Below are 23,829 nucleotides of genomic sequence, written 5' to 3' on the forward strand. Positions count from 1 at the left end.
AAGACATACCTGTGTTGGAGAAGAGAATGTATGAAAGCAAAACACGTGTATAGGAAGGTCGGCAATTCAAAGGAGTGCAGGGTCAGAGGTGTACAAACCTACTGGCCAAGGAACAGAGGCATACAGAGAGATGTATGCAAGGGAGAGATGTGCGTGTGGCATAACCTCGTACGAGAGAAACCTCCAGGGAACGGGAGAATGGAGTCTACAGGAAGGTTGGGATGCATAGGAGTGAAAGGAGAGCACACAAACAGGAAAGGAAAGCAAGAAAAATAGGGAGAGGAACAGACACTTCCACAAAAGTAGATGAGTGTGAGAGAAATCAGGGCACGTGCTAGTCAGTTTTATCACTGTGCCTGCTGTTGGATACGCTCTGCTATCAGGTTATGATTTGAGGTAGCTGTTCCTTTGCACATCTGGAGCCGTGTCGTCTGGGGCTGCGTGGGCACTGCCTGCGTGTGTCTGTGCTCTTTTTAGAGTCTTTCTGCCTCGGATTTGCATACACTGCCTAGGCAGGTTTCCCAAGGAGGCGAACAGCCCCTAGTTGTTGGCACGGGGGCTATTTGCATCGCTCTTAATAGTGTTCGTGTACAACTGGGTGAAGGAGGACGAGTGTGTAAAGCTACAACGTGCCCGTCTGTGCGGTGGGCACTGTGCACCGCCGCGTCGCGTAGTCCAGATGTGGCGGTGTCACCGCGTGCCCCTGTGTTATGTGTGTCTGAGCGCCGAGCATGTGCTTGTTGGGTGTGTGTCAGGAAAAGGACAGGAGAATCCAGACAGGGTCAGGGGGGAAGGTGCACACAGAGGCCATGGTGCAGCTCCAAAGCAAAGGAGATCAGGTTTCAGGAGAGCCTGGAGCTGGGGCTGGAGGGGGACAGGAGGTGGGCTCTGCTGCCTGCATTCCCTGGCAGGCAGCACAAGGCAGGTTTAAAGAATATCCTTCCATTTAGGAGTTTGTTTATTATTCTTAACTAAGCAGCTCAGACAGGCAAGCCGGCAGCACCGTATCCACATTGACTTCCCAGGAAGGCAGGGAAGGGAGGGACAGGAAGGCAGATTTCCAGGCTAAGGGACAAAGGGATTTATGTACTGCTGCGCTAGGGAAGGGGGCAAGGCTGCTTTGCCAACTATTTAGAAAGAGGGTGGAAGACAGTCAGCTTTGGGAGGTCGGAGTGGAAGCTGGGTGGGGTACAGCCAGGGTATGGCAAACTGGCTCGTAGCTGCCACGCTGTGCCAAAACCCAGCAGCACTTTTCTGTTCACTGCTACTTTTACACTCGGAAAGTTCAGGCAAACTTCCTGAGAACCAGGAGCAGAGACTCAGGTGCGTTTTCTAGGGAGAAGTGATCTCTTCTCTCTCCTGTTAAAATCTAATCAGGAGTCACAGGGCACCAAGATTCTTGTGGTGATAAAAATTCCCTCACCTTGCAAGCTTGTCCATACCAGGGAGTCAATGCACATTTCTCAGCTCTGGGTTTTGGGTTGTCTGGCCCACCTAGCAATTTTTCAGCTACTACAGTGATGACCAAGAACACAGAAACCCAGACAGAGACATTATCGGTGTGCATTTCTCACAGGGAGGCGCCATGTATCTGTGGGCTCCCTCGACACGTAGATGATGGAGGAGGGCAAAGTTCTGGATGTCTAAACAGTGCAAAATACACAGGAGTTGTTTTCCTGCATGCTGCTTTCGCATGCACGCCAGCTCAGCTAAATGTTATCCATACGTGCAAAGATACATAGACCAGCATTTTGCAGCCAGCACCTTCCACGTCTCTGGACTCCAGTGTGTAAGGCAGAGCTGCAGATTCAGGCAGTGGGGCAGCCACAAGCAGACACCAAAACCTACCCCACATGCGAACGGGAGGGTTAGCGTCCTTTGCAGCTCGGAGGGCAGGACTGCAAGGGAGGGAGTAGCGTTGCCATTCGCCGAGCGCTGCTGTGTGTGCTCACACTGTCATGAAAATGAGGTCAGGGAAGGTCATTCAGTTCAACAGTATAAATCAAGGAGGAAAGTAGAGTGGAAGCCTGTGAATTCTCGGGAGATCTCACCGGTGGGGGGTGGCCAGGGAGAGCGGAGGAGCAGCTAATGAGGCCGAGAATGCCACACACGGGCGAAGCAGAAAATAACGGTGAATGAAAGCAGCCAAACGGCAGCAGCCAAAACAGAAGGCAGGAAAGCCCAGCCTCGGGTCCTTTATCCTGCGCTATAACCAATGCTTCGTGTTAACTCGCGGGATTATTCTGCCAGAGCAGGCAGAAAGGCTCCACACCCTACAGTCCCGACCCGCTGACAGGAAACCTTTCACTGGAAACTTGCTTGCGTTTGGTGCAAAATGTCTCACTTCTGTTAGCAATTTGTTCCCCATCACAGGCATTCCTGGGAGAAGTTTGGCGGGGGTAGGAAACGGGCCAGGAGGGCTGTGTGCGGGGCGCTTCCACCTGGCGACCTGGTTAATAACACAATGGAGCAGACAGCCGGCCTTTCACCACCTCTCGCTCTCCTCCGTGTCCCTCATTCCACCTTTCACCACCTCCCCCTTCATTTCTCCCCTTTCTCCTCCCTTTTGCCAGGCTCCTCTTCCCTCCCCGGTTCCTCTTTACCTCTCCTTTCATCCTTTTCTCTCTCTGCTGCCGTGTGCCCTCGGCGCATTCGGGCCTCGCTCTCCCCAGGCCTCCCAAACCCATCGCCTGTGCCCCGCCGAACCCCGAGCTGTGCTGGGGCTCTGGGCTTCCTCCTTGGGCTGGGTCTGAGCCTCCAACATGCTTTTTGCGACCGGTTCCCCCCCCAGCTCTCCCTGGACAGAAGTCTCCCTCTTCCCTTCCCCCTCGCTTTCTCTCCCTCACATAATATTTTCCATATGAAGAAACCTTCCTGAAGCCGCGCGCTGCCCTCTCAGCGAGTCTTAGGCGGGTTAGAGGAGACCCTGGGAGCCTTTAATCCTCTCTCTCTCGCTTGCTTTCATCCTCAGCCACAGCTGGACGCCCCATTGATGTGGAACAGACCAAACACCAGGCCTCTCGCTAAGCTGCTGCTGTGGGGCCTCTTCTCCTTTAGAGCCGCGCCGAGCCCATGGCCCACGTCCTGCGTGCAGAGTGCCGGTCCCGCGCGCCCCGCAGCCCCCGGCCCCGCCGCCTCCTCCCCAGGCTCCTCGCTACTGCTACCGTTTCCCCCGGCCACCTCCCACCACCCTGATATAAGACAAGCCCCCGTCTCCTCCCTTATCCCGGCACTATCCTTTCAGCCAGGATTACTGAGCATCAGTTTCCACTGCTTTGCACCCCCGCGGAGCACCGGGCCTGGATGAGGATGAGGCGTTCATTTGTGTTTCCCCGCTGAAGACGTATCTGACGGTGGTGTCCCCTGGCAGGCTCCCCTGTCTGGCAGAAAAGGCCCTAGGGCTGCAGCCTGTTTACAGTTTTGGGAAGAAGGGTCTTTGGCTGATCTCTTTGGGCACGCTGCAGAGCAAGGCAACGATGTGCAGCTTCTCTTAAGGGATTCTGCAGCATGCACAAGGCAGCCTCGCGCAGACACCTGCAGCTTTAGGAGCCGAGGGAATGGCGTCAAGCTGTGACAGGGGAGGTTCAGGCTGGATATCAGGATGAGGTTCTTCACCGAGAGGGTTGTCACACACTGGAGCAGGCTCCCCAGGGACGTAGTCACTGCACCAAGCCTGTCAGAGTTTAAGAAGCGTTTGGACTGTGCTTTTAGTCATATGGTCTGAATTTTTGGGCAGACCCGTGTGATGCTTGTGGGTCCCTTCCAACTCGGGATATTCTATGATTCTATGATTTCAGGGGAAGCAGAAATCATAGAATTAGACACAGCTTGTTGGCAGAGTGACAAACTGCCACACCAGGCCACGTCCCACCGCCCGGGAGACCCCCACCAGCCCTGTGGGGCGAAGCACCCTCACATCACAACCCTGGCTGCTACCCCCCCCGGGCTGATCAGAGCATTGCTTTTTCGCCCCGGCCACGGGGAAAGAACCGGCGAGGCCCCAAGCAGCCAGAGCTCCAGGCAGCCGGCGGCCCCCGGAGCCCCCCATTCGCGGTCCCCCTCTGCCCCCTAGCGGTCCTGCGGCGGGGAGCGGCCCCCTGGCGGCCGGGGACACCGGGCCGGTGGTCGCAGCCCCCGGGAGGCTGCTGCGGGGTTTTGTGGCCGTGAGGAACGGCAGCGAGGAGGGAGAGTTTCTGTGGAAGGGGAGAGAAGGGCAAGGCTGCACCCCCGAGTGGATGCGCAAGCTCAGAAGAAAGTTCAGGGGGCTTTGGGGATGCTGAGTAGGTCGGCAGAAAAGAGGCGGATTGATGATTTAGTTCGGAGAACTAAAAGGATTCAAGCTGTCAGAAACACGGCCTGGCAGGGGAAATGAAAAGGACCGGGGACGGCTAGCCTGGAGTGGAAAGGCTGTGCGGAGGCATGGCAGGAGCCTGCAAAGCAGGAGAAAGGGAAGCATCTGTTCTCCATGTCCGTAGCAGACACAGAAAGGAGAGAGGCGTTTAATAGCAGGGAGACTCAGGTGTTAGGAGAAGCTTTCAAGTCAGGATGGTGCAGCACTGAATAGGTCACCAGGAGAGTGGTGCAACCTGAACTGGTTAAACAGATCCTCAGAAACGACCCAGGAGGAGGTGATCCTACTGTGTGTCACTGGGGTGGATTAAATGACCTCCTGAGATCCCACCCGTCTCATTTTCTGCGCTGCTGTAATTAAAATCCGTATTGATCCTCTGTCAGAGACACAGCAAGAGGACCACCATCATTACTTCTTTGCTGCTGCCAACATGCTGTGTCCTGCACAGACATCTCACGACCTGTCCTGCCTCTGAGAGCTCCTCTGCTCCAAGGCAGGACCTCCAATAGGCAGGGTAAACGTGGATGCAGTGCCTCAGCCTTTCTCGCAGCACTGCGGCACAGTTCTTGGCTCGGTTTGCAGGCAACCAGTTGCAGAAACTGAACTAATTGCAGGCTCTTGGGATTTGTTCATAAGAGAACCAGTGTATTCCTCCTTCTTGTTATTGAGCATCAAGTGCCTGATGAGAGAGGGATTTGGGGAAAAGACAATGCGGAGATATCTAGCACAAAATGATTAGCCAAAACCTATTGTTAATAAGCTGCTTATTCATATAATTGGAAATTATTTGCAGCCAGGGTGTGAGTACAGTCTCTCTGCACTGCTCTGATGGAGCAAGGCAGGTAGGTACTGGCCCAAGGGAGACCGCTGTGAGCATATATGATGGTGGTGGGAAGGCAGAGGAATTTACTGCCACTTTATTTTGTTATTGTCACTGTCTTGAAGGGCAGAGAAAGGCACGGTGATTTCAAGGGGAGGGAATCTGCCAGGCCACACCGACTGGAGCAATGCTTCCCACTGTAGCAAGCACAAGATGTCTGGGGAGCAGCAGCAGGACTGTCCCGCTCCTGTGTCCCTGCAACAGCTAGAATGAGAGTAAGCACAAGACAAGTAAACCCTGCCACTTCTTGTGCTTCCCAAGGCAGCCACCCGTGGCAGAGATGGCTGTGGAAGAGCTGAGTCCATCCCTGAGCTGTGACAGCCATGGCCAAAGAAACTTTAGCTGTGGCTACATGTACATTGTGGCTTGACAATTAAACTAGAGATTTCCACAGGTGGATTTGCTCTTGAGGAGAGCTGGCTGCATCCTGATTACCAGGAGAAAGGGTCCTAAGGGAGGCCAAGGGAAAGGAGAGGAAAAGCCACAGAAACCATTCCCCATTCCCTCCATTAGCTCTGCCCAGTGGCTGCACAAACAGTGGCATGCGGCACTGCACCCCACCACATCTTCCTCCTTCCTGTACCTCCACGGGGTTGAAGCCAAGCCTGCGAAGCACCAAGGCTCCTCTACAGGGAGAGGCTGAAGACACTTGGGTTGTCTGGTCTGGAGAAGAGAAGGCTCAAAGGCAACCTCATTGCTCTTTGTACCTTCCTGAGGAAGGGACACGGAGGTAATGGTCCCTTCTCCCCAGTAACTGATGACAGGACACATGGGAACAACACAAAACTGTGCCAGAGGAGGTTCAGACCAGACAATAATAAAAAATTCTTTATTGTGAGGGTGGTCAGACACTGGAACAGGCTTCCTAGAGAGGTAGTGGCTGCCCCATGCCTGGCGGCATTCAAGAGGCATTTGGATAATGTCTTCAATAACATGCTTTAACTTTTGGCTAGCCCTGAAGTCCTCAGGCAGTTGGACTTGATGAGCTTCATAGGCTCCTTCCAACTGAACTACTCTATTATTCCGAGGCCAAGGGCTGGCTGACTTTAATGATGTTGCTAGTGCAAGTGTCAGCACTCTTTCTGAGGCTGTCCCAGGGGTCTCTCAAAGACAACAGCTTGTCCTTGAATTCTAACACCTCGATGTCCTTATCAATAGGATTTAGCCAGTTCGGAAGACAATTAAATTACTCAAGTATGAATTTGGTTGTTAAACTGCAGCGAAAGATTTCTGTGCTAAGCCAAATAGTAAGCCACAAAACTCAGTCATTTCCTCCAACAGTGCTAGTGTGGGATAGGAGGGTACATAGGAAGGTAACTGCTATTGCTCTGATCTGCCTTCAACACTGCCCTCTCTCTCGGCTCCAGCACAGGCACAGAGTTATGATCCCTCCTGCTTCTGCTCTTCTCTTTTCCAGGTAAGGAAGGGATGCAGCAGTACAAGAGGCAAAGGGATCCTGGGTACATTTTTTCTCCTGCATTTGTCTAAGATCCTGTACAACGCATAGTATTCCAGCATTAGAAGAAGAATTTCCTGAAAGTTTTACCACGAAACCAAGTTCCTCTTCAGATGGAGAAATCCCTGCCCCGCTGGGAAAGGAAGAGGGTCAGCTCCAGTTCCTATTACCTGGAGATTCTGGGTTCTCCAGGCCCAGGAGCCAAGTCACACGGGGCGCAGTTTCCTCTTCAAGAACAGGCACATGCTCTTGATCAGAAAAATGGCCATAAGCTGACACTGGAACAACAACATCCTCTCAGAGAACTCCTGACACTGCATGGGGCATGGATGGACCCGTACCACGAGAAACACTACAGGACTGACTTCTACAAATACCCAGCCATCCGCTCGCTTATTTGTTTCCTTACCCTTCCCCTCTTGTGTCTTGAGGCCAACCCCTCTAGTTCTACCGCTGGTTATCTGCAAGAAGAGGCTGACCCCCAGCTCCCCACACCTTCCTTTCAGGTAGCTGGAGAGAGCAATGAGCTCTGCCCTGAGCCTCCTCTTTTCCAGACTTAACACCCCCAGCTTCCTCAGCTGCTCCTCACCGGTCTTGTGTTCCAGGCCCTTCCCCAGCTTCGTAGCCCTTCTCTGGACACACTCCAGGGCCTCGATGTCCTTCTTGTAGTGAGGGGCCCAAAGCTAAACACAGCACTCGAGGTGCGGCCTCAAAGAAGTTGCTAAAGGAGAGAGAGAGAGGGCAGGCAGTGTGTGAGGTACACAGGATTGAGAGCACAGCTGAAATCAACCTCTGCTGGGACATGGCTGAAATCAGGGACAGGATTTCACCTGTGAAGACTTTATCTCATAGTGGGCATGTAGTTTGTGGAAGATGTGTGTTGTCGTGTCTCTTAGCCAGGATTTATACTGTGCTTCTTATGCTTTGCAGTGGTCCAGTACCACCCTCTGTCATACATCCCCGTAAGGTCCAGAACTACAGCGATGTGAGGAGAGCCTGGTGCAGAAGGAAAGACAGAGATGAATATGATAGAGATGAGTATGACACCTTAGCCATCACTGATTACTGTCTATCAGCATATCTCAACAAGGTTTGTACAGAGAGAAGCATGGTACTTGATGACACCCAGAAGGGGATGATCACTGTCACAATGCAGAAGCTGCAAGTTCAGGACTCAGTAGCGTGCTGGTGCCCACACTATGCACATTCTCATTTTTTCCTGAATAACTGAGATTAAGCTGCCTGTTTCTGAGTGATTATTTCTTTCTGAGGAAAATGTGGGGCATTTTGTAGATTTCTACCTCATTTTTTTCTGCTTTTCAGTGGTTTGTAGTACCCTCACCCAGGTTACTAAGAATCACAATAGCCATAGTAGGTCAGATCAAAGGTCTCCAACAGTGGCTAAAGCAGATAATTAGTTAAGAAAGAGTATAAAAACAGAGAAGCACAAAGAAACAGTTGTCCAGAATACTCTCTTAGCCTGCAGCAGTTCCCTGCAGAGGGCATTTTTATTATAAGAGCAATGACTAAATTCCTTTATCTCTTTAATTCTTCCATTTGTTCTGCTAGCACATAAAAACTTTTGGTACGTGAACATCCTGTGGCAGTGAGCTCCACACTTTATGCATGCATGCACGCATGGAAAATTTCCTTTTCTCCTTGTATCCTAGCTAGTGACTTGCTTCTTGTAAGACAATGAATTATTGCTCCTGTGCTCTTTCCCTGCTATTCCCAATTTTATACACTCCTGCAACATCATCCCTGTTCTTTCCAAAAAGTTGTTTTAGTCATTTCTGTACAGAAGGTGACCCAGATCTTTCTCTGTCTTGGCTGTTTATCTCTGGTCACCAACTTAGCTGGCTAACTCAGAGTACAGACTCCACAGGTTTCTGTTGCAATATGCTTTGATTTATTTGGGGGCATAGTTTTATTCTTCTAAACTTTTTTTCAAGAGAACAAAATATTTGGAATTTCTTTTACTTAGTATCACAGGTCAATTCGACCCTCCCTTAGTTAGCTAAAATGTCTGTGAACAGGATTATAATATTGTGCTTATTCTAATAGTGGGAATCTGATGCAATTGGACATTTTACCTGGACATTACTAACCGGTTTGACCTTATCCAGAAACCCAAGGATATGCAACCAGGGGGATGGAGACTGTCTCTGCTGAGTGTCCCTACAATGTGTTGTATTTTTACATGTGCAAAGATTACAAGGCTGTGCAGGAAGCCTAGTGCAGAAAGACACACAAGAAAGAGTGTGCTGTCCTGGTCAGTACAGAAAAGATGACCAGCGCCTCTGAGAATTACACTGAAAAAGGAAGATACACCATAAATGATAACATCCAGAAGGGAGTTCACAACATCACCATCAAAAAGTTCACAGTATCACAGTACAAGACACTGGAGAATACTACTGATCATTTTCATTTGTGATCATTCTCAGCTCTCCTGAGTATATGAAATCAAGCTGGCTGTTTTCACAGGTGAATGCATTTTATATATATTTTTTTTAAATTGGAGAAATTCCTTTCTCCTCATTTTCCTTGCAGAAGAACTCTCTTTGTGCCCCATCTCCTCCACCCATTCTCTCCTCTCTATACTCCACAGTTCATCTTATCTATTCAGCTGCTCCTGAACCCCAGCTCCCTCACCATAACATCTCCAGTTCCTGAATCGTACTGGGAATCAAAAGGACATGCAGGGCCAGGAGGCCATGGTTAGCTGTCCATTTTCACAGCCGGCTGAGTGTCAGCCATGTCAGGAGCTGCTCTGAATGGCTTATTTCAATATTTCCATTGTTTCCCCTGTACTTAAAATCACCTCAGCCGTGCCTATAGAGACCTCGCTGTCAGTACGCCACCTCAGCAGCCGCACACTTGACCATCCACACCGTTTCACGTTGTTTCCTGTCACCAACAAAGGTCAGTCTTTCCTCTGCATGTATTTTACTTGGAGATGAAACAGCGAACATCTTCTGCTCCTTCTTCTCCAAAGACTCCTTTAAGTCCACTGAAACAGCCGTCAGTAATGAGGTACAAATAAAACAAAACAGGTGAGCTGTCCCTCACTGCCAGGTAAAAGGGGCAGCATGGGCCAGTCCGAGCACCAAAGGGTAGAAAAGGGCAGGTTCTGTCAGGCAATGTCCACTTTTGCCCTAAGTGGCAAAAGAATCCCCTTTGTTTATCAGCAAAGCAAGTGAGTAAGAACGGAAGAAGATAACCTAGCTTATCTCACAGTTGCAAAACTTGTTGAAAATGTTCTTCACATAAACAAAAAAAAAAAAAACAAAAAAAAAAAAAAACAGAGAGAGAGAGAGAGAGAGAGAGAGCAAGAAGCTGTAACATTATAGGAAAAGGAAAAAAATCTTAGACTAGAAAAGTGGCAAGGAGAAAAGAAAAGGCAAGCAGCTATTTTACCACATGTGGGAAAAGAAACCCATGAGGCTGCCCACAGAGCATTGGCCTCTCTGCCACCACGCCTGGAGGGGACTTTGGGCAAGGGCCTGGGCAGGGGGCACCCACCTGGGGAGCCCACAGGGAAGGGCTGGGCTGCAGCAAAGGACCTGCCCCGGCTCCCAAGCCTCAGCACAGCCGAAGGAGCGCCCCGTTGCCACTGGCGTGAGGGCAGAGCGTGACAAGGGCCAAACGAGAAAGGATGAGAAGCCCTCCGACGTGTACGCCTCACTACGTGGGCCAATGTCACTGAAGACCCTGCCTCCCTCTTTCTTTCAGAAACACAGGACAGCAGAAGGCAGCCCTGGATAGATGCCTGAGGAGGAAAGGAGCTGACACTAGACCCGGGACCAAAAGGATCTCTGTTTTTAAGCTTGGAGACATGTCCAGAGAGAAATCCCAAACTGCAAGCTGTTGCCCTTGAGCTTCAGAGAACCCAGGCCCGCCTCCCACAGTAACCGAGGCCCGCTTTCCTCGCAGGCTCTCACCACGGCAACTCTTGGGGCTCATCAGGGCAGAAAGCAGCCCACGCCTGGCAAACCCTGCCACGCGGTGCAGGCTGGGCTCTGCCACCAGCCCGCCGGCTCTGCCAGGGGCAGCATGTCGCCACTTCTTGCCTCAGAGCCGTCCCGCTGGTACAGCAAACACGGCCTCACCCCAGAGCGCCCACACTTCCCTCACTTCCCTGCAAACCCTCGAGACTTCCCCATGGGCCCCCGCACCAGGGCCCTGTGCGGTTGTCCCACGTCAAATAAACTGTGCAAAAGCCCAGTGGCTCGGTTTGGTTTCTCCAGCTTGGCACACCGCGGGCAGGCAGCCCACGGGCTCGGTGCTGGGCACAGCATGGGCAACGAGGGGACTGGCTGTGGTGGAGGAGAGCCCCAGGAGGCATGGCATGCAGAGGAGGCTCCCTGCACACAGAGCCGCGGCCTCTCTGCTACCACACCTGGAGGGGACTTTGGGCAAGGGCCTGGGCAGGGGGAACCCACCCAGGGAGCCCAGAGGGAAGGGCTGGGCCGCAGCAAAGGACCTGCCCCGGCTCCCAAGCCTCGGCACAGCTGAAGGAGCACCCCGTTGCCACTGGCGTGAGGGCAGAGCGTGACAAGGGCCAAGCGAGAGCAGCAAAGGGCCTCTGGCGTCAAGATGGGCTGTGGTCTGCTCCCGGCCACTTCCCCAAACGCACCCTGAGCTCATCTTGATATTCGGTGGCGTTGCAAAACATGGGGAAGGACTTCCGTGGGAAGGCAAGACCTCAGGCACTTCCTCCAGCAGCGTCAGTGGGAGGCAGGAGGGCTCACCGGGCAGACGCGTTGCAATGGGGTGCGTTGGGCAGCCCCCGGCAATGCCCCTGCCCTGTGCTTGAGGAGGCCATGGAGCTGCGAGTCGTCCTCCTGCTGCCGCTCTGCTTCCCCGGTACGAGGAGGGCTGGGCATGGCTGGGGCTTCCCATGGGACACCCTTCCCAGTCCCGCTGCCTGCAGGGCCCTGCAGTGGTGGGGCCCCGATACCGGCAGTCCTGGGAGCTGGGGAAGGGAAGGGAAGGGAAGGGAAGGGAAGGGAAGGGAAGGGAAGGGAAGGGAAGGGAAGGGAAGGGAAGGGAAGGGAAGGGAAGGGAAGGGAAGGGAAGGGAAGGGAAGGGAAGGGAAGGGAAGGGAAGGGAAGGGAAGGGAAGGGAAGGGAAGGGAAGGGAAGGGAAGGGAAGGGAAGGGAAGGGAAGGGAAGGGAAGGGAAGGGAAGGGAAGGGAAGGGAAGGGAAGGGAAGGAGAAGCCCCAGTTCAGACCACCCCACACCTGGCTCCTCCAGGCTCACAGCCCAAGCCAGCCCTGCACCAGCTCCCCTCTCCCTCACCGCTTCTGGTATTCGCAGGTCTCCAAGCCCAAACACCTGGGGAGGTGAGCCAACGCGAAGGAAGCAACCTCTCTGTCCTGTGTCCTTACCCAGCAGAGTATCAGTACTGGGAACAGAAATCCTGGTGCCGCTGGACAGATCAAGGATGTCAGCATCAAGTGGCAATAATCGGCACAACAACGCACCAGTACACAGACCGGGCCAGACAGGGACACGTTACCATACAGGATGACCCCATACACAGGAATTTTTCCATCACCATGACTGACCTCCAGGTAGAGGATTCAGGCACATATTACTGTGCTTACCGGCAAAGCAATGTTCTACTGAAGAGGATCTCGCTGAATGTTTTCAAGGGTGAGTACCTTATCCCCACGCAAACTCCAGTCCTGTCAGGAGGCAACGTCACTGCTGCCCCGCTCCATCCTCCTCCCGCACACAGCGAGCGGCTTCCCCCGACCCCATCCATCAGCCCCCACCCTCACGCCCTCGCTCGCCGCCTTCCCTGCTCGCAGAGCACGGGGTGAAGGAGCCCCGCAGACCCCATGGGCCCCAGGGCGCACGGTTCCCTGCGGCCCTGCCCAAAGTGCCCTGCCTGGGCTGATGGCCGCAGCCTGGCCCAGGTGCCCAGATCGTGCCAGGAGATGGATGCCCTCACACCCCAGATCATGGGTCAGACACCAGGTTTGTTGTTCTGCAGAATTTCACAAGCTGGAGCTGGACAATCTCTCTGTGCAGTGCCCGTACCATGACCAGGCTTACCTCTATGGAAGAAAAGCCTGGTGCCGATATCCAGGTCAGACTGGCAGGTGTGATCTCATGGTGAGCACAGATACCACTTACAAATGGAGTATCAATAAAGGCCAGAAAGACAGAGCCTCAATCCAGGATGACACCAAGAAAAGGACCGTCACCATCACTATGGAGAAGCTGCGGGCACAGGACTCCGGCGTGTACTGGTGTGCGCTCTACACATCCTACACATACATTCCATTCACCCGGATAATGGAGGTCCGGCTCTCTGTGGACAAGCGTGAGTTCCTGCTGGCACATTTTGGCCTCGCCTCCCCTGCTTGCTCTCCCTCCTGACCTGTGCCCCACCACCGAGAACCCGACCCTCTCTCCAACTCTGTCTCTCTGTCTGCACAAGCTTCTGTCTGCTCCTGCACAGGGTTGTTAAACACCTCCCTGCTACCTGCAGATCTCTGCCAGGGAGCTTTTCTGCCTGCACTTACAGCACTTCTGCCACATCCTGGGCTGGGTTCATTGAGCAGGGCTCCTCTGCAGCTCCTTGCCTCTCCCTCCCACCTTTCCATCCTTCTGCTGCTTCGCCTGCTCCCGATGGCTCCCGAAGACACGGGTCACAGCCTGGGCGCCTCGTCTGTGTTGGCTGTCACAGCACGCCCGGAGTTACACCCATGGTAGCAATGGCAGGGAAGTTCAGATGGGGGATGCACAACAGCCCAGTAATTATTCTCCTCTTCTTGTTTGTGATTGCAGGACCAGCTGCAACAACGTTGTCAGTGACTGCAGGCACGAGTCAAACTAACCCTCCTGGCTACAGCACACAACCACTGTAAGGTCAAAAGAAAGCCTCTGAGCTTGAACGCAGACAAGAGTTACTGATGTCCTGTCCACGACAGTCCTGTCTTCCTGGGGGAGGCAGTCTCTGGGCATCCCAAAGACTCCCGCTTACAGAGGAGCTGGATGGGACAGGCGTCCTTACAATGGACGACCTCTCCTCTTCCAGTTCCTGCCTAGAGCATAATTACAAAGGGAGAAGCAGACTGATGAAATCAAGTCCTAGCTTCCTGGGAACTGCCTTCTCTCCTCACTCACTGCCATGTGGCAATGAATCCGTCTGGTCACTGTCATTTTCTGCACTCTTTCCCTGTCCTTGTTTCCCTGTTGTGTGAGGAAAGGATATTTTCAAGTTCGTTTCTTCCACGGTTTTCCTATGGGGCAGGGAGACATCTCCTGCACAGCACTGTGTAAACGCTTCACTACCTGGGGAGGGCTCGAGCTCTCATAGTGTGGAAGGGGACAAATTAGAATACAGCTTGGGAAGAGGAGGCCACTTTTGGAAGTGTATTTGAAACCTCATTTCTACAGAGATTCTCCCGCAGAATCACAGAATGACTCAGGCTGGAAAGGACCTTAAGGATCATCTCGTTCCAACCCCCCTGCCATGGGCAGGAACACCACCCACTAGATCAGGTTGCTCAGTGCCTTGTCCAACCTGATGCTGAACACCTCCAGGGATGGGGCATCCAGAGCCTCTCTGGGCAACCTCTTCCAGTGCCTCACCACCCTCTGAGTGAAGAACTTCCTCCTAACCTCTAATCAAAATCTCCCCTCTTTTAGTTTAAAACCATTCCCCCTTGTCCTGTCCTTATCTGATTGAGCAAAAGGTGCTCTCCATCCCTTTTATAAGCCCCCTCTAAGTAATGAAAATCACAATGAGGTCACCCTGGAGCCTTCTCTTCTGTGCTGAACAGCCCGAGCTCTGTCTTTCTTTGTAGGACAGCTGCTCCAGCCCCTTGATCATCTTTGTGTCCCTCCTCTGGACCCACTCTAACACCCCCACATCCTTCTTGTGCTGGGGGCCCCAGACCTGGACAAAGCTCTCCAGGTGGGGCCTGACCAGGGCAGAGCAGAGGGGGACAATCCCCTCCCTCCTCTGCTCCTCTGTTGGTACACACCAGGATGCAGTTGGCCTTCCGGGCTGCAAGCTCACTGCTGGCTCATGTCGAGCTTTTTGCCCACCAGAACCCCCAACTCCTTCTCCCCAGGGCTGCTCTCAGTGAGTTCTTCTCCCAGCCTGTCCTCATGTCTGGCATTGCTCCGGCCCAGGTGCAGCACCTCGCACCTGGACTTGTTGAACCTCATTAGGTTCATGTGGGCCCACTTCTCCAGCCTGCCCAGGTCCCTTTGGATGGCATCCCTTCCTTCTGGTGTATGGACTGCACCGCTCAGCTTGGTGTCATCTGCAAACTTGCTGAGGGTGTGCTCGATCCCACTGTCTGTGTCGCTGAGAAAGATACTAAGAAGGAAGGATGAAGGACAGCATCTCATTCTGGGTGAGGTCCTTTTCTCTTCCATGGGCCAATCTGCTCCCCTTTCCTCTGTGTTTCCTTGACAGCTTATGGAGCTTCACCCTTTGGACCCTCCTAGGATTCTTCATCAATAAGGTGCTGGTAATGTTGCTCCTCGTTTTTCTTCTGAGAAGGGGAAGCTGCAGAAAAGAGGTAACCACACACCCGCAATGGCAAAAGCACACCTAGGCTCCAGAGAAGCCACAGGGTGGCATTTGCACGTGCTTTCTCCATGGCTCCCAAATGGGGAGCGAGAGGTGTGATATGGTTGGTTAAAGCTCCAGAAAGGATGAGAAGCCCTCCGACGTGTACGCTTCACTACATGGGCCAATGTCACTGAAGACCCTGCCCCCCTGTTTCTTTCAGAAACGCAGGACAGCAGAAGGCAGCCCTGGATAGATGCCTGAGGAGGAAAGGAGCTGACACTAGACCTGGGACCAAAAGGATCTCTGTTTTTAAGCTTGGAGACATGTCCAGAGAGAAATCCCAAACTGCAAGCTGTTGCCCTTGAGCTTCAGAGAACCCAGGCCGGCCTCCCACAGTAACCGAGGCCCGCTTTCCTCGCAGGCTCCCACCACGGCAACTCTTGGGGCTCATCAGGGCAGAAAGCAGCCCACGCCTGGCAAACCCTGCCACGCGGTGCAGGCTGGGCTCTGCCACCAGCCCGCCGGCTCTGCCAGGGGCAGCATGTCGCCACTTCTTGCCTCAGAGCCGTCCCGCTTGTACAGCAAACACGGCCTCACCCCAGAGCGCCCACACTTCCCTCACTTCCCTGCAAACCCTCGAGACTTCCCCATGGGCCCCCGCACCAGGGCCCTGTGCGGTTGTCCCACGTCAAATAAACTGTGCAAAAGCCCAGTGGCTCGGTTTGGTTTCTCCAGCTTGGCACACCGCGGGCAGGCAGCCCACGGGCTCAGTGCTGGGCACAGCATGGGCAACGAGGGGACTGGCTGTGGTGGAGGAGAGCCCCAGGAGCCATGGCATGCAGAGGAGGCTCCCTGCACACAGAGCCGCGGCCTCTCTGCTACCACACCTGGAGGGGACTTGGGGGAAGGGCCTGGGCAGGGGGCACTCGGAGAGCCCAGAGGGAAGGGCTGGGCCGCAGCAAAGGACCTGCCCCGGCTCCCAAGACTCAGCACAGCCGAAGGAGCGCCCCGTTGCCACTGGCGTGAGGGCAGAGCGTGACAAGGGCCAAGCGAGAGCAGCAAAGGGCCTCTGGCGTCAAGACGGGCTGCGGGCTGCTCCCGGCCACTTCCCCAAACGCACCCTGAGCTCATCTTGATATTCGGTGGCGTTGCAAAACATGGGGAAGGACTTCCGTGGGAAGGCAAGACCTCAGGCACTTCCTCCAGCAGCGTCAGTGGGAGGCAGGAGGGCTCACCGGGCAGACGCGTTGCAATGGGGTGCGTTGGGCAGCCCCCGGCAATGCCCCTGCCCTGCGCTTGAGGAGGCCATGGAGCTGCGAGTCGTCCTCCTGCTGCCGCTCTGCTTCCCAGGTACGAGGAGGGCTGGGCATGGCTGGGGCTTCCCATGGGACACCCTTCCCAGTCCCGCTGCCTGCAGGGCCCTGCAGTGCTGGGGCCCCGATACCGGCAGTCCTGGGAGCTGGGGAAGGGAAGGGAAGGGAAGGGAAGGGAAGGGAAGGGAAGGGAAGGGAAGGGAAGGGAAGGGAAGGGAAGGGAAGGGAAGGGAAGGGAAGGGAAGGGAAGGGAAGGGAAGGGAAGGGAAGGGAAGGGAAGGGAAGGGAAGGGAAGGGAAGGGAAGGGAAGGGAAGGGAAGGGAAGGGAAGGGAAGGGAAGGGAAGGGAAGGGAAGGGAAGGGAAGGGAAGGGAAGGGAAGGGAAGGGAAGGGAAGGGAAGGGAAGGAGAAGCCCCAGTTCAGACCACCCCACACCTGGCTCCTCCAGGCTCACAGCCCAAGCCAGCCCTGCACCAGCTCCCCTCTCCCTCACCGCTTCTGGTATTCGCAGGTCTCCAAGCCCAAACACCTGAGGAGGTGAGCCAACGCGAAGGAAGCAACCTCTCTGTCCTGTGTCCTTACCCAGCAGAGGTTGACGATCAGGAACTGAAATCCTGGTGCCGCGGTAAAAATCAAGGATGTCAGCTTCAAGTGGCATTAATCGGCACAACAACGTACCCGTACACAGACCGGGCCACACAGGGGCATGTTACCATACAGGATGACCCCATACACAAGAATTTTTCCATCACCATGACTGACCTCCAGGTAGAGGATTCAGGCACATATTTCTGTGCTTACAGTCACAGCAATGTTCCACTGAAGAGGATCTCGCTGAATGTTTTCAAGGGTGAGTACCTTATCCCCACGCAAACTCCAGTCCTGTCAGGAGGCAACGTCACTGCTGCCCCGCTCCATCCTCCTCCCGCACACAGCGAGCGGCTTCCCCCGACCCCATCCATCAGCCCCCACCCTCACGCCCTCGCTCGCCGCCTTCCCTGCTCGCAGAGCACGGGGTGAAGGAGCCCCGCAGACCCCATGGGCCCCAGGGTGCACGGCTCCCTGCAGCCCTGCCCAAAGTGCCCTGCCCGGGCTGACGGCCACAGCCTGGCCCAGGTGCCCGGATTGTGCTGGGAGATGGATGCCCTCACGCCCCAGATCGTGGGTCAGACACCAGGTTTGTTGTTCTGCAGAGTTACACAAGCTGGAGTTGGACAGTGTCTCTGTGCAGTGCCCGTACCATGCCCTGGGCTACCGCTATGAAAGAAAAGTCTGGTGCCGACATCTAGGTCAGACTGGCAGGTGTGAACTCGTGGTGAGTACATATACCACTTACGCATGGAGTATCAACAAAGCCCAGAAAGACAGAGCCTCAATCCAGGATGACATCCAGAAAAGGACCGTCACCATCACCATGGAGAAGCTGCAGGCACAGGACTCCGGCGTGTACTGGTGTGCACTCTACATGCCGTATGCAAGCATTCCATTCACCCGGATAATGGAGGTCCGGCTCTCTGTGGACAAGCGTGAGTACCTGCTGGCACATTTTGGCCTCGCCTCCCCTGCTTGCTCTCCCTCCTGACCTGTGCCCCACCACCGAGAACCCGACCCTCTCTTCATCTCTGTCTCTCTGTCTGCACAAGCTTCTGTCTGCTCCTGCACAGGGTTGTTAAACACCTCCCTGCCACCTGCAGATCTCTGCCAGGGAGCTTTTCTGCCTGCACTTACAGCACTTCTGCCACATCCTGGGCTGGGTTCATTGAGCAGGGCTCCTCTGCAGCTCCTTGCCTCTCCCTCCCACCTTTCCATCCTTCTGCTGCTTCGCCTGCTCCCGATGGCTCCCGAAGACACGGGTCACAGCCTGGGCGCCTCGTCTGTGTTGGCTGTCACAGCACGCCCGGAGTTACACCCATGGTAGCAATGGCAGGGAAGTTCAGATGGGGGATGCACAACAGCCCAGTAATTATTCTTCTCTTCTTGTTTGTGATTGCAGGACCAGCTGCAACAACGTTGTCAGTGACTGCAGGCACGAGTCAAACTAACCCTCCTGGCAACAGCACACAACCACAGTAAGGTCAAAAGAAAGCCTCTGAGCTTGAACGCAGACAAGAGTTACTGATGTCCTGTCCATGACAGTTCTGCCTTCCTGGGGGAGGCAGTCTCTGGGCATCCCAAAGACTCCCTCTTACAGAGGAGCTGGATGGGACAGGTGTCCTTACAATGGACGACCTCTCCTCTTCCAGTTCCTGCCCAGAGCATAATTACAAAGGGAGAAGTGGACAGATGAAATCAAGTCCTAGCTTCCTGGAAATGTAGTTGCCTGCGTAATTCTTTGGGCTGTTCTCTTTGCAGCAATAGAAACCCTCTGATTCTGTCCCAAAGCCTGTCTTGACTTTGTTTATTCCTGTCCGTGAATAGTCAACAGTGAAGTAATCTTTGTCTACTATTTCATCCTTCATTTGCCAGGTTGTTAAATGTAAAGGATTTTCTTTCCCCATTGGGTATCTGTTGTCATGAATACTACATCAGCACCCAAGAGTACAATCACACATCATCTCCTAGTTTGCAAGGTGCAGGGAAACCTAGGAGGAAAAAAGCAGTACTTGCTTCAGAGAGCCTGGAATTGTGCTCTGAACTTTAAATAGTGGTTTGTTTTAAAGGGACAAATAGTAGTTTAGCAAAAACTCAGAAGGCTCAGCCAGTTACAACAATCAAGACAGAATTCCTCCCAAAGAACCTGATCCCCTCCTTCCAAGTACATGAAAGCTATTCCTGCCCCTTTTTTGGTCACCGTTTGGTAATGGGCTATGCCAGCATCATGCTGTGCTGTTATCTAACACTGGTAACTCCTTTGCTCTTCCTGCTTCAGCCCAGATGTAAACACCTACATCATAATCTCTGTGGTCCTGTACCTCCTGCTCCTCCTGGTAGTTATCATCTTGATAACATCGTGCATCAGGCACCACAAAAAGATGAAGAGAAGAGGTATGTGGAAACTGGTGATGCCTCATTTTCTATTCTGGCTTTCTCTGACCATCATTTTTCCACTCCAAGTGAGCTTATTCCCAACTCACTGTGCCCTGGAGAAGATAAGGCACGCACAGCCTGGGAAGCCTCAAGGCAGGCTCCTTGCTGTGATCTCCTCTCACAGTAAGTCAAAGCCACGTTCCTCCAGACATGCACAGAATGTGTCCTAACACTTCAGAGAAGTGAAGTGGGGGCAACGTGTTCACCAGATTCGGGGTAGATGGGTCCCATTGGCATACCCATCACTTCATTCACTGGGCAATCCCAAAGCCTTTTCCAAAACTCCTGTAGCACAGACAACATCCAGATAATTGTCATGGATTTCTCTACTTCTAAAACCTCTGGTTTGGGTTCTTTCCAAAGGTAACAGGCAAGCAGAGGACACCTATGACAAACCAGAGGACACAACGCAGGTAAGGAAAGGGACTGATTTCCCACACAGCACCTGAATGGTGGAGAGAAAGAGGGCAATGGAAGGAAACTCCACTGGGGAAAACAAAACAAAACAAAACAAAAACAAACACAGTGGAGTAAATTACAGTAATTTCCGAGAAATTACTCAAAGACTAGAAAGCAAGGCTAGAAGATGAGGTTGTAACAAATATCAAGGAGAGGAGATGAAGGAAAGAATTTTCTGTCCTTTCACCTCTGTCATGACCAAAGGTAACATTTTACATGACTTCTCCTTTCCCCCTAGGAAAATCTTGTTCCCTTGATAACAGCTGTGTCTTGGCACTGAATCATGCTGACAGTTGTTTACCCTTTCTTTTCATAGCTTGAGAGCACTGAAAGAATGGGAAGTCCCAAGGATGACAGCAAAGACCTAAAATATGTTACCCTGGACTTTAAATCCCAACGCAGCCCTGAGGAACCTCTCTACTGTAATGTTGAACCAGATCAGGCTCCCAAGAACCCCAAAGATGAAAATGTGGAATATGCTATCATTGCACACGGTTAACGACAAAAAAACAAAGAATGAAGCACAGAACCCCACAACAATCCAGAAATGGGAGGAATGAACTGGAAAAAGAACTGGAATAGAAAGTGGGAATGGGGAATAGAAAATGTGTGCATGGACACTGGGGAAAGAGCTATGGTTTTGCTGTCGTGTATGTTGCCTATGCATTTTAAGACCTCTCTCCTACTAGAGGCCAGTAGAGAATTTTGTCACAAGTATGCAGATTCTCTCAGGCCAGACAGAGGTGCTGGTTAATTCTCAGGATCCCTTGCACATTTGCTTTTTTTTTTTTTTTTGATTCTATTAAAATGCAGACTCTTATGGAGAGGCAGGTGTGGAGGAGTATCCTTTTGAAAAAGAGCAGTATTTGCCTGGCCATGGACGGGTTTGGTATTTCAACTATATTCACTGGTAGAAGCTCTACCCCACTCCTAAGGGTTCAGTTATTATGGCCAGGAAAACTTATTCCAGTGTTCTAGGATTAAACTCTCACCTTGCTACCGTTGGATTCATTTGCCATGTTATGGGTGGGGGATTTGAGCTCTGGAATATAGGAATAAGCAGAACCAACATCTGCCTGACAGCAAGTAGCCTGAGTACTTCAACAAGCTGAAACACTGCATTGCAAATTTTGCAAACTGAAGGTTCTGCTATATAAATATGAACACTAGAAGGTCTTCCAGCTAAAAAAATAGCGATGCATATGTGCAATACATATACTTTCCGATACTTTATGGAAATCCCTGTATAGCCTAAACTTATCAGTCTGCTTAGGTAATAATTAAGATGGTAAGAGGCTTTCAAACCGAAGCCAAATATCCAGATATTGATCAAGAAGAGCATGCATGCTGGATTTGGGAGTGGGGGGAATGAGGGTGATATCACTACTGGGTGCAAGTACAAGCATCCCTTTACGGAGTGCAGAGGGTTCTGGGGTGGATTCAGTGTGTGGATTACATTCATGAGAGCCTTCAACACTATATCCTCTAGACAACTCAATTATTTCCCAGCTTGAGGGTTGAATTTGCTGTCATGGTCATCTGCAGCCACAGCACATTTATGGAGTCTCTGAGACCTGTACACTTACAACAGAATGAAGGAACAGGTGAAATGTGAAGTTACAGTTACAGCTTTCCATGTGTAGCTTGTGCAGACTACCCCATCCTTCCACCATGTCCTAACAGGAGACTCTTTACTCTGTTTAAAAACTTTTGGCTGCTCTGCTGTCCTACAGCCTCTGTTCCTCTCCAGCTGGCTGCTTAAACCAAAGCAGTGTAGGATAAAGACAAGCGGTGAGAACATAGAATTATAGAATCATTGATGTTGAAAAAGACCTTCGTGATCATCTGGTCCAACCATCCCCCTACCACCACTATCACCCACTAAACCATGTCCCTAAGCACCAGGCCCAACCTTTCCTTGAACACCCCCAGGGACGGTGACTCCACCACCTCCCTGGGCAACCCATCTCAATGCCTGACCACTCTTTCTGAGAAGAAATGTCTCCTCATTTCCAACCTGAACTTCCCGTGTTGCAATTTGAGGCAATTCCCTCTAGTCCTATCTCCGGTTATCTGCGAGAAGAGGCCGACCCCCAGCTCCCCACACCTTCCTTTCAGGTAGTTGCAGAGAGCAGTAGGGTCTCCCTTGAGCCTCCTCTTCTCCAGCCCAAACACCCCCAGTTCCCTCAGGTGCTCCTCACAGGACTTGTGTCCCAGGCCCTTCACCAGCCTTGGAGCCCTTCTGTGGACACGCTGCAGGGCTTCAATGTCCTTCTAGGACTGAGGGGCCCAAAGCCGAACACAGTACTCAAGGTGCAGCCTCACCAGAGCAGAGTACAGGGGGACGATCATCTCCCTGGTCCCACTGGCTGCACTATTCCTGATACAAGCCAGGATGCCGTTGGCCTTCTTGGCCACCTGGGCACACTGCCGGCTCGTGTGCAGGTGAGCATCAATCAGCACCCCCAGATCCTTTCCCTCTGCACAGCTTTCCAGCCACTCTCCCCCAAGCCTGAAGCCTTGCATCGGGTTGTTGTGGCCAAAGTGCAGGACCCTGCACTTAGCCATGTTGAACATCATCCCATTGGCCTCTGCCTATCGACCCAACCTGTCCAGGTCCCTCTGCAGGGCCTCCCTACCCTCCAGCAGGTCGACACTTCCCCTCAACTTGGTGCCATCTGCAAACTTACCAAGGGTGCACTCAATTCCCTCATCCAAATCATCAATAACAATATTAAAGAGGATGGGCCCCAACACTGACCCCTGGGGAACACCACTTGTGACCAGTCACCACCTGGATTTCACTCCATTCACCACCACTCTCTGGACCCGGCCATCCAGTCAGTTTTTAACCCAGCAGAGCGTGTACCTGTCCAAGCCATGGGCTGCCAGCTTCTCCAGGAGAATACTGTGGGAGACCATGTCAAAGGCCTTGCTGAAGGCTAGGTAGATGATGTCAACAGGCTTTCCCTCATCCACCAAGCAGGCCACCCAGTCACAGAAAGAGATGAGGTTGGTCAGGCAGGGCTTGCTTTTCATGAACCTATGCTGACTGGGCCTGATCCCCCGGGTGTCTCACCATATGCTGTGTGATTGCATTCAAGATGACTTGTTCTACATCACCTTTCCTGGCACTGAGGTCAGGGTGCCAGGAAATGAGTGCCAAAATGAGTGTTTCTGGAGAAAGGAAGGAAGGAAACAACATGTGGTACTGCATCAGAGGAATGGAGAGGGCACTGGGGTGTTTTTGAACAGAATTTGTCTTGCTCTGCCAGCTGCAAAGATGAGCCCTGATATAGATATGAGGAAGGTCTTGTACAGGCAGTAGCACAGAGCAAGAAACTGGCAGGCTTAGAAAAGACGTTACAGGAAGTATGACAAAGAGAACAGACGAAGAAGCAGAAGAGGGCTGTTCTCAACATCAGGTGATATAACAGAAGGGAAGTGACAGTACTTTAAGAGTGGATTATTTACAGATGTAAATGTCCAAGTGAGTCAAACATATAATTTATTTATAGATCTCCAGTGTAGCTCTGATACAGGCTGGCAACTTCCAGGAGTTGCCAAAGGAACACCAGACTTGCAGGGACCTGATCAACCCCCGGTTATCCTGAATAACCTCGCCATAAATTATCAAACATGTATTTCCAATGCACTTGGTCTCTACCCTTCACTGTTAAGAGACATCTTTGCATCTCTGCAGGAATCCACAATCCAGCCAGACTCAGAGGTAGCTTTGTGCTTCTGCAGCACTGTGTTGTACTTTAAACAGTTCTCCCCAGCTTATTCACCAGTGCTG

The 23,829-nt window shown here is 52.6% G+C and overlaps 2 protein-coding genes across 3 annotated transcripts; both read left to right on the forward strand.

The window, feature by feature from the left end:
• The first annotated feature begins 9,999 nt into the window (after window positions 1-9,999).
• On the forward strand, window positions 10,000-15,944 carry LOC310886916 (polymeric immunoglobulin receptor-like). Of its 2 annotated transcripts, none has more exons than XM_083812115.1 (6): window positions 10,000-11,556; window positions 12,010-12,348; window positions 12,692-13,024; window positions 13,492-13,567; window positions 14,908-15,071; window positions 15,453-15,944. In XM_083812115.1, exons 1-6 carry the CDS (start codon window positions 11,364-11,366, stop codon window positions 15,491-15,493), a joined length of 1,146 nt encoding a protein of 381 aa, XP_083668241.1. In that variant the 5' UTR covers window positions 10,000-11,363; the 3' UTR covers window positions 15,494-15,944. The 2 variants fall into 2 exon arrangements, with proteins under 2 accessions (XP_083668241.1, XP_083668242.1); XM_083812116.1 differs by lacking the exon at window positions 14,908-15,071 and adding an exon at window positions 15,134-15,239 and having other exon boundaries at window positions 10,006-11,556.
• A 479-nt stretch (window positions 15,945-16,423) lies between these two features.
• On the forward strand, window positions 16,424-20,854 carry LOC310886915 (polymeric immunoglobulin receptor-like). Its single transcript, XM_083812114.1, has 7 exons — window positions 16,424-16,582; window positions 17,056-17,394; window positions 17,738-18,070; window positions 18,538-18,613; window positions 19,414-19,529; window positions 19,935-19,984; window positions 20,347-20,854. The coding sequence occupies exons 1-7, from the start codon at window positions 16,540-16,542 to the stop codon at window positions 20,527-20,529; spliced, it is 1,140 nt and encodes a 379-aa protein (XP_083668240.1). The 5' UTR covers window positions 16,424-16,539; the 3' UTR covers window positions 20,530-20,854.
• The last annotated feature ends 2,975 nt before the right edge of the window (window positions 20,855-23,829 follow it).

Source organism: Anser anser, assembly GCF_964211835.1.
Source record: "Anser anser genome assembly, chromosome: 27".
Lineage (NCBI taxonomy): Eukaryota > Metazoa > Chordata > Aves > Anseriformes > Anatidae > Anser > Anser anser.

Excerpts from the sequence above, each read along its gene's own strand:
- LOC310886916 (XM_083812115.1), top strand. The coding sequence starts at position 11,364 with ATGGGGAAGGACTTCCGTGGGAAGGCAAGACCTCAGGCACTTCCTCCA. Across the intron at positions 12,349-12,691 it reads CTCGCTGAATGTTTTCAAGG|AATTTCACAAGCTGGAGCTG; the intron begins GTGAGTACCTTA and ends GTTGTTCTGCAG. Across the intron at positions 13,568-14,907 it reads GGCTACAGCACACAACCACT|CCTGCCCAGGTCCCTTTGGA; the intron begins GTAAGGTCAAAA and ends CCACTTCTCCAG.
- LOC310886915 (XM_083812114.1), top strand. The coding sequence starts at position 16,540 with ATGGAGCTGCGAGTCGTCCTCCTGCTGCCGCTCTGCTTCCCAG. Across the intron at positions 17,395-17,737 it reads CTCGCTGAATGTTTTCAAGG|AGTTACACAAGCTGGAGTTG; the intron begins GTGAGTACCTTA and ends GTTGTTCTGCAG. Across the intron at positions 19,985-20,346 it reads AACCAGAGGACACAACGCAG|CTTGAGAGCACTGAAAGAAT; the intron begins GTAAGGAAAGGG and ends TTCTTTTCATAG.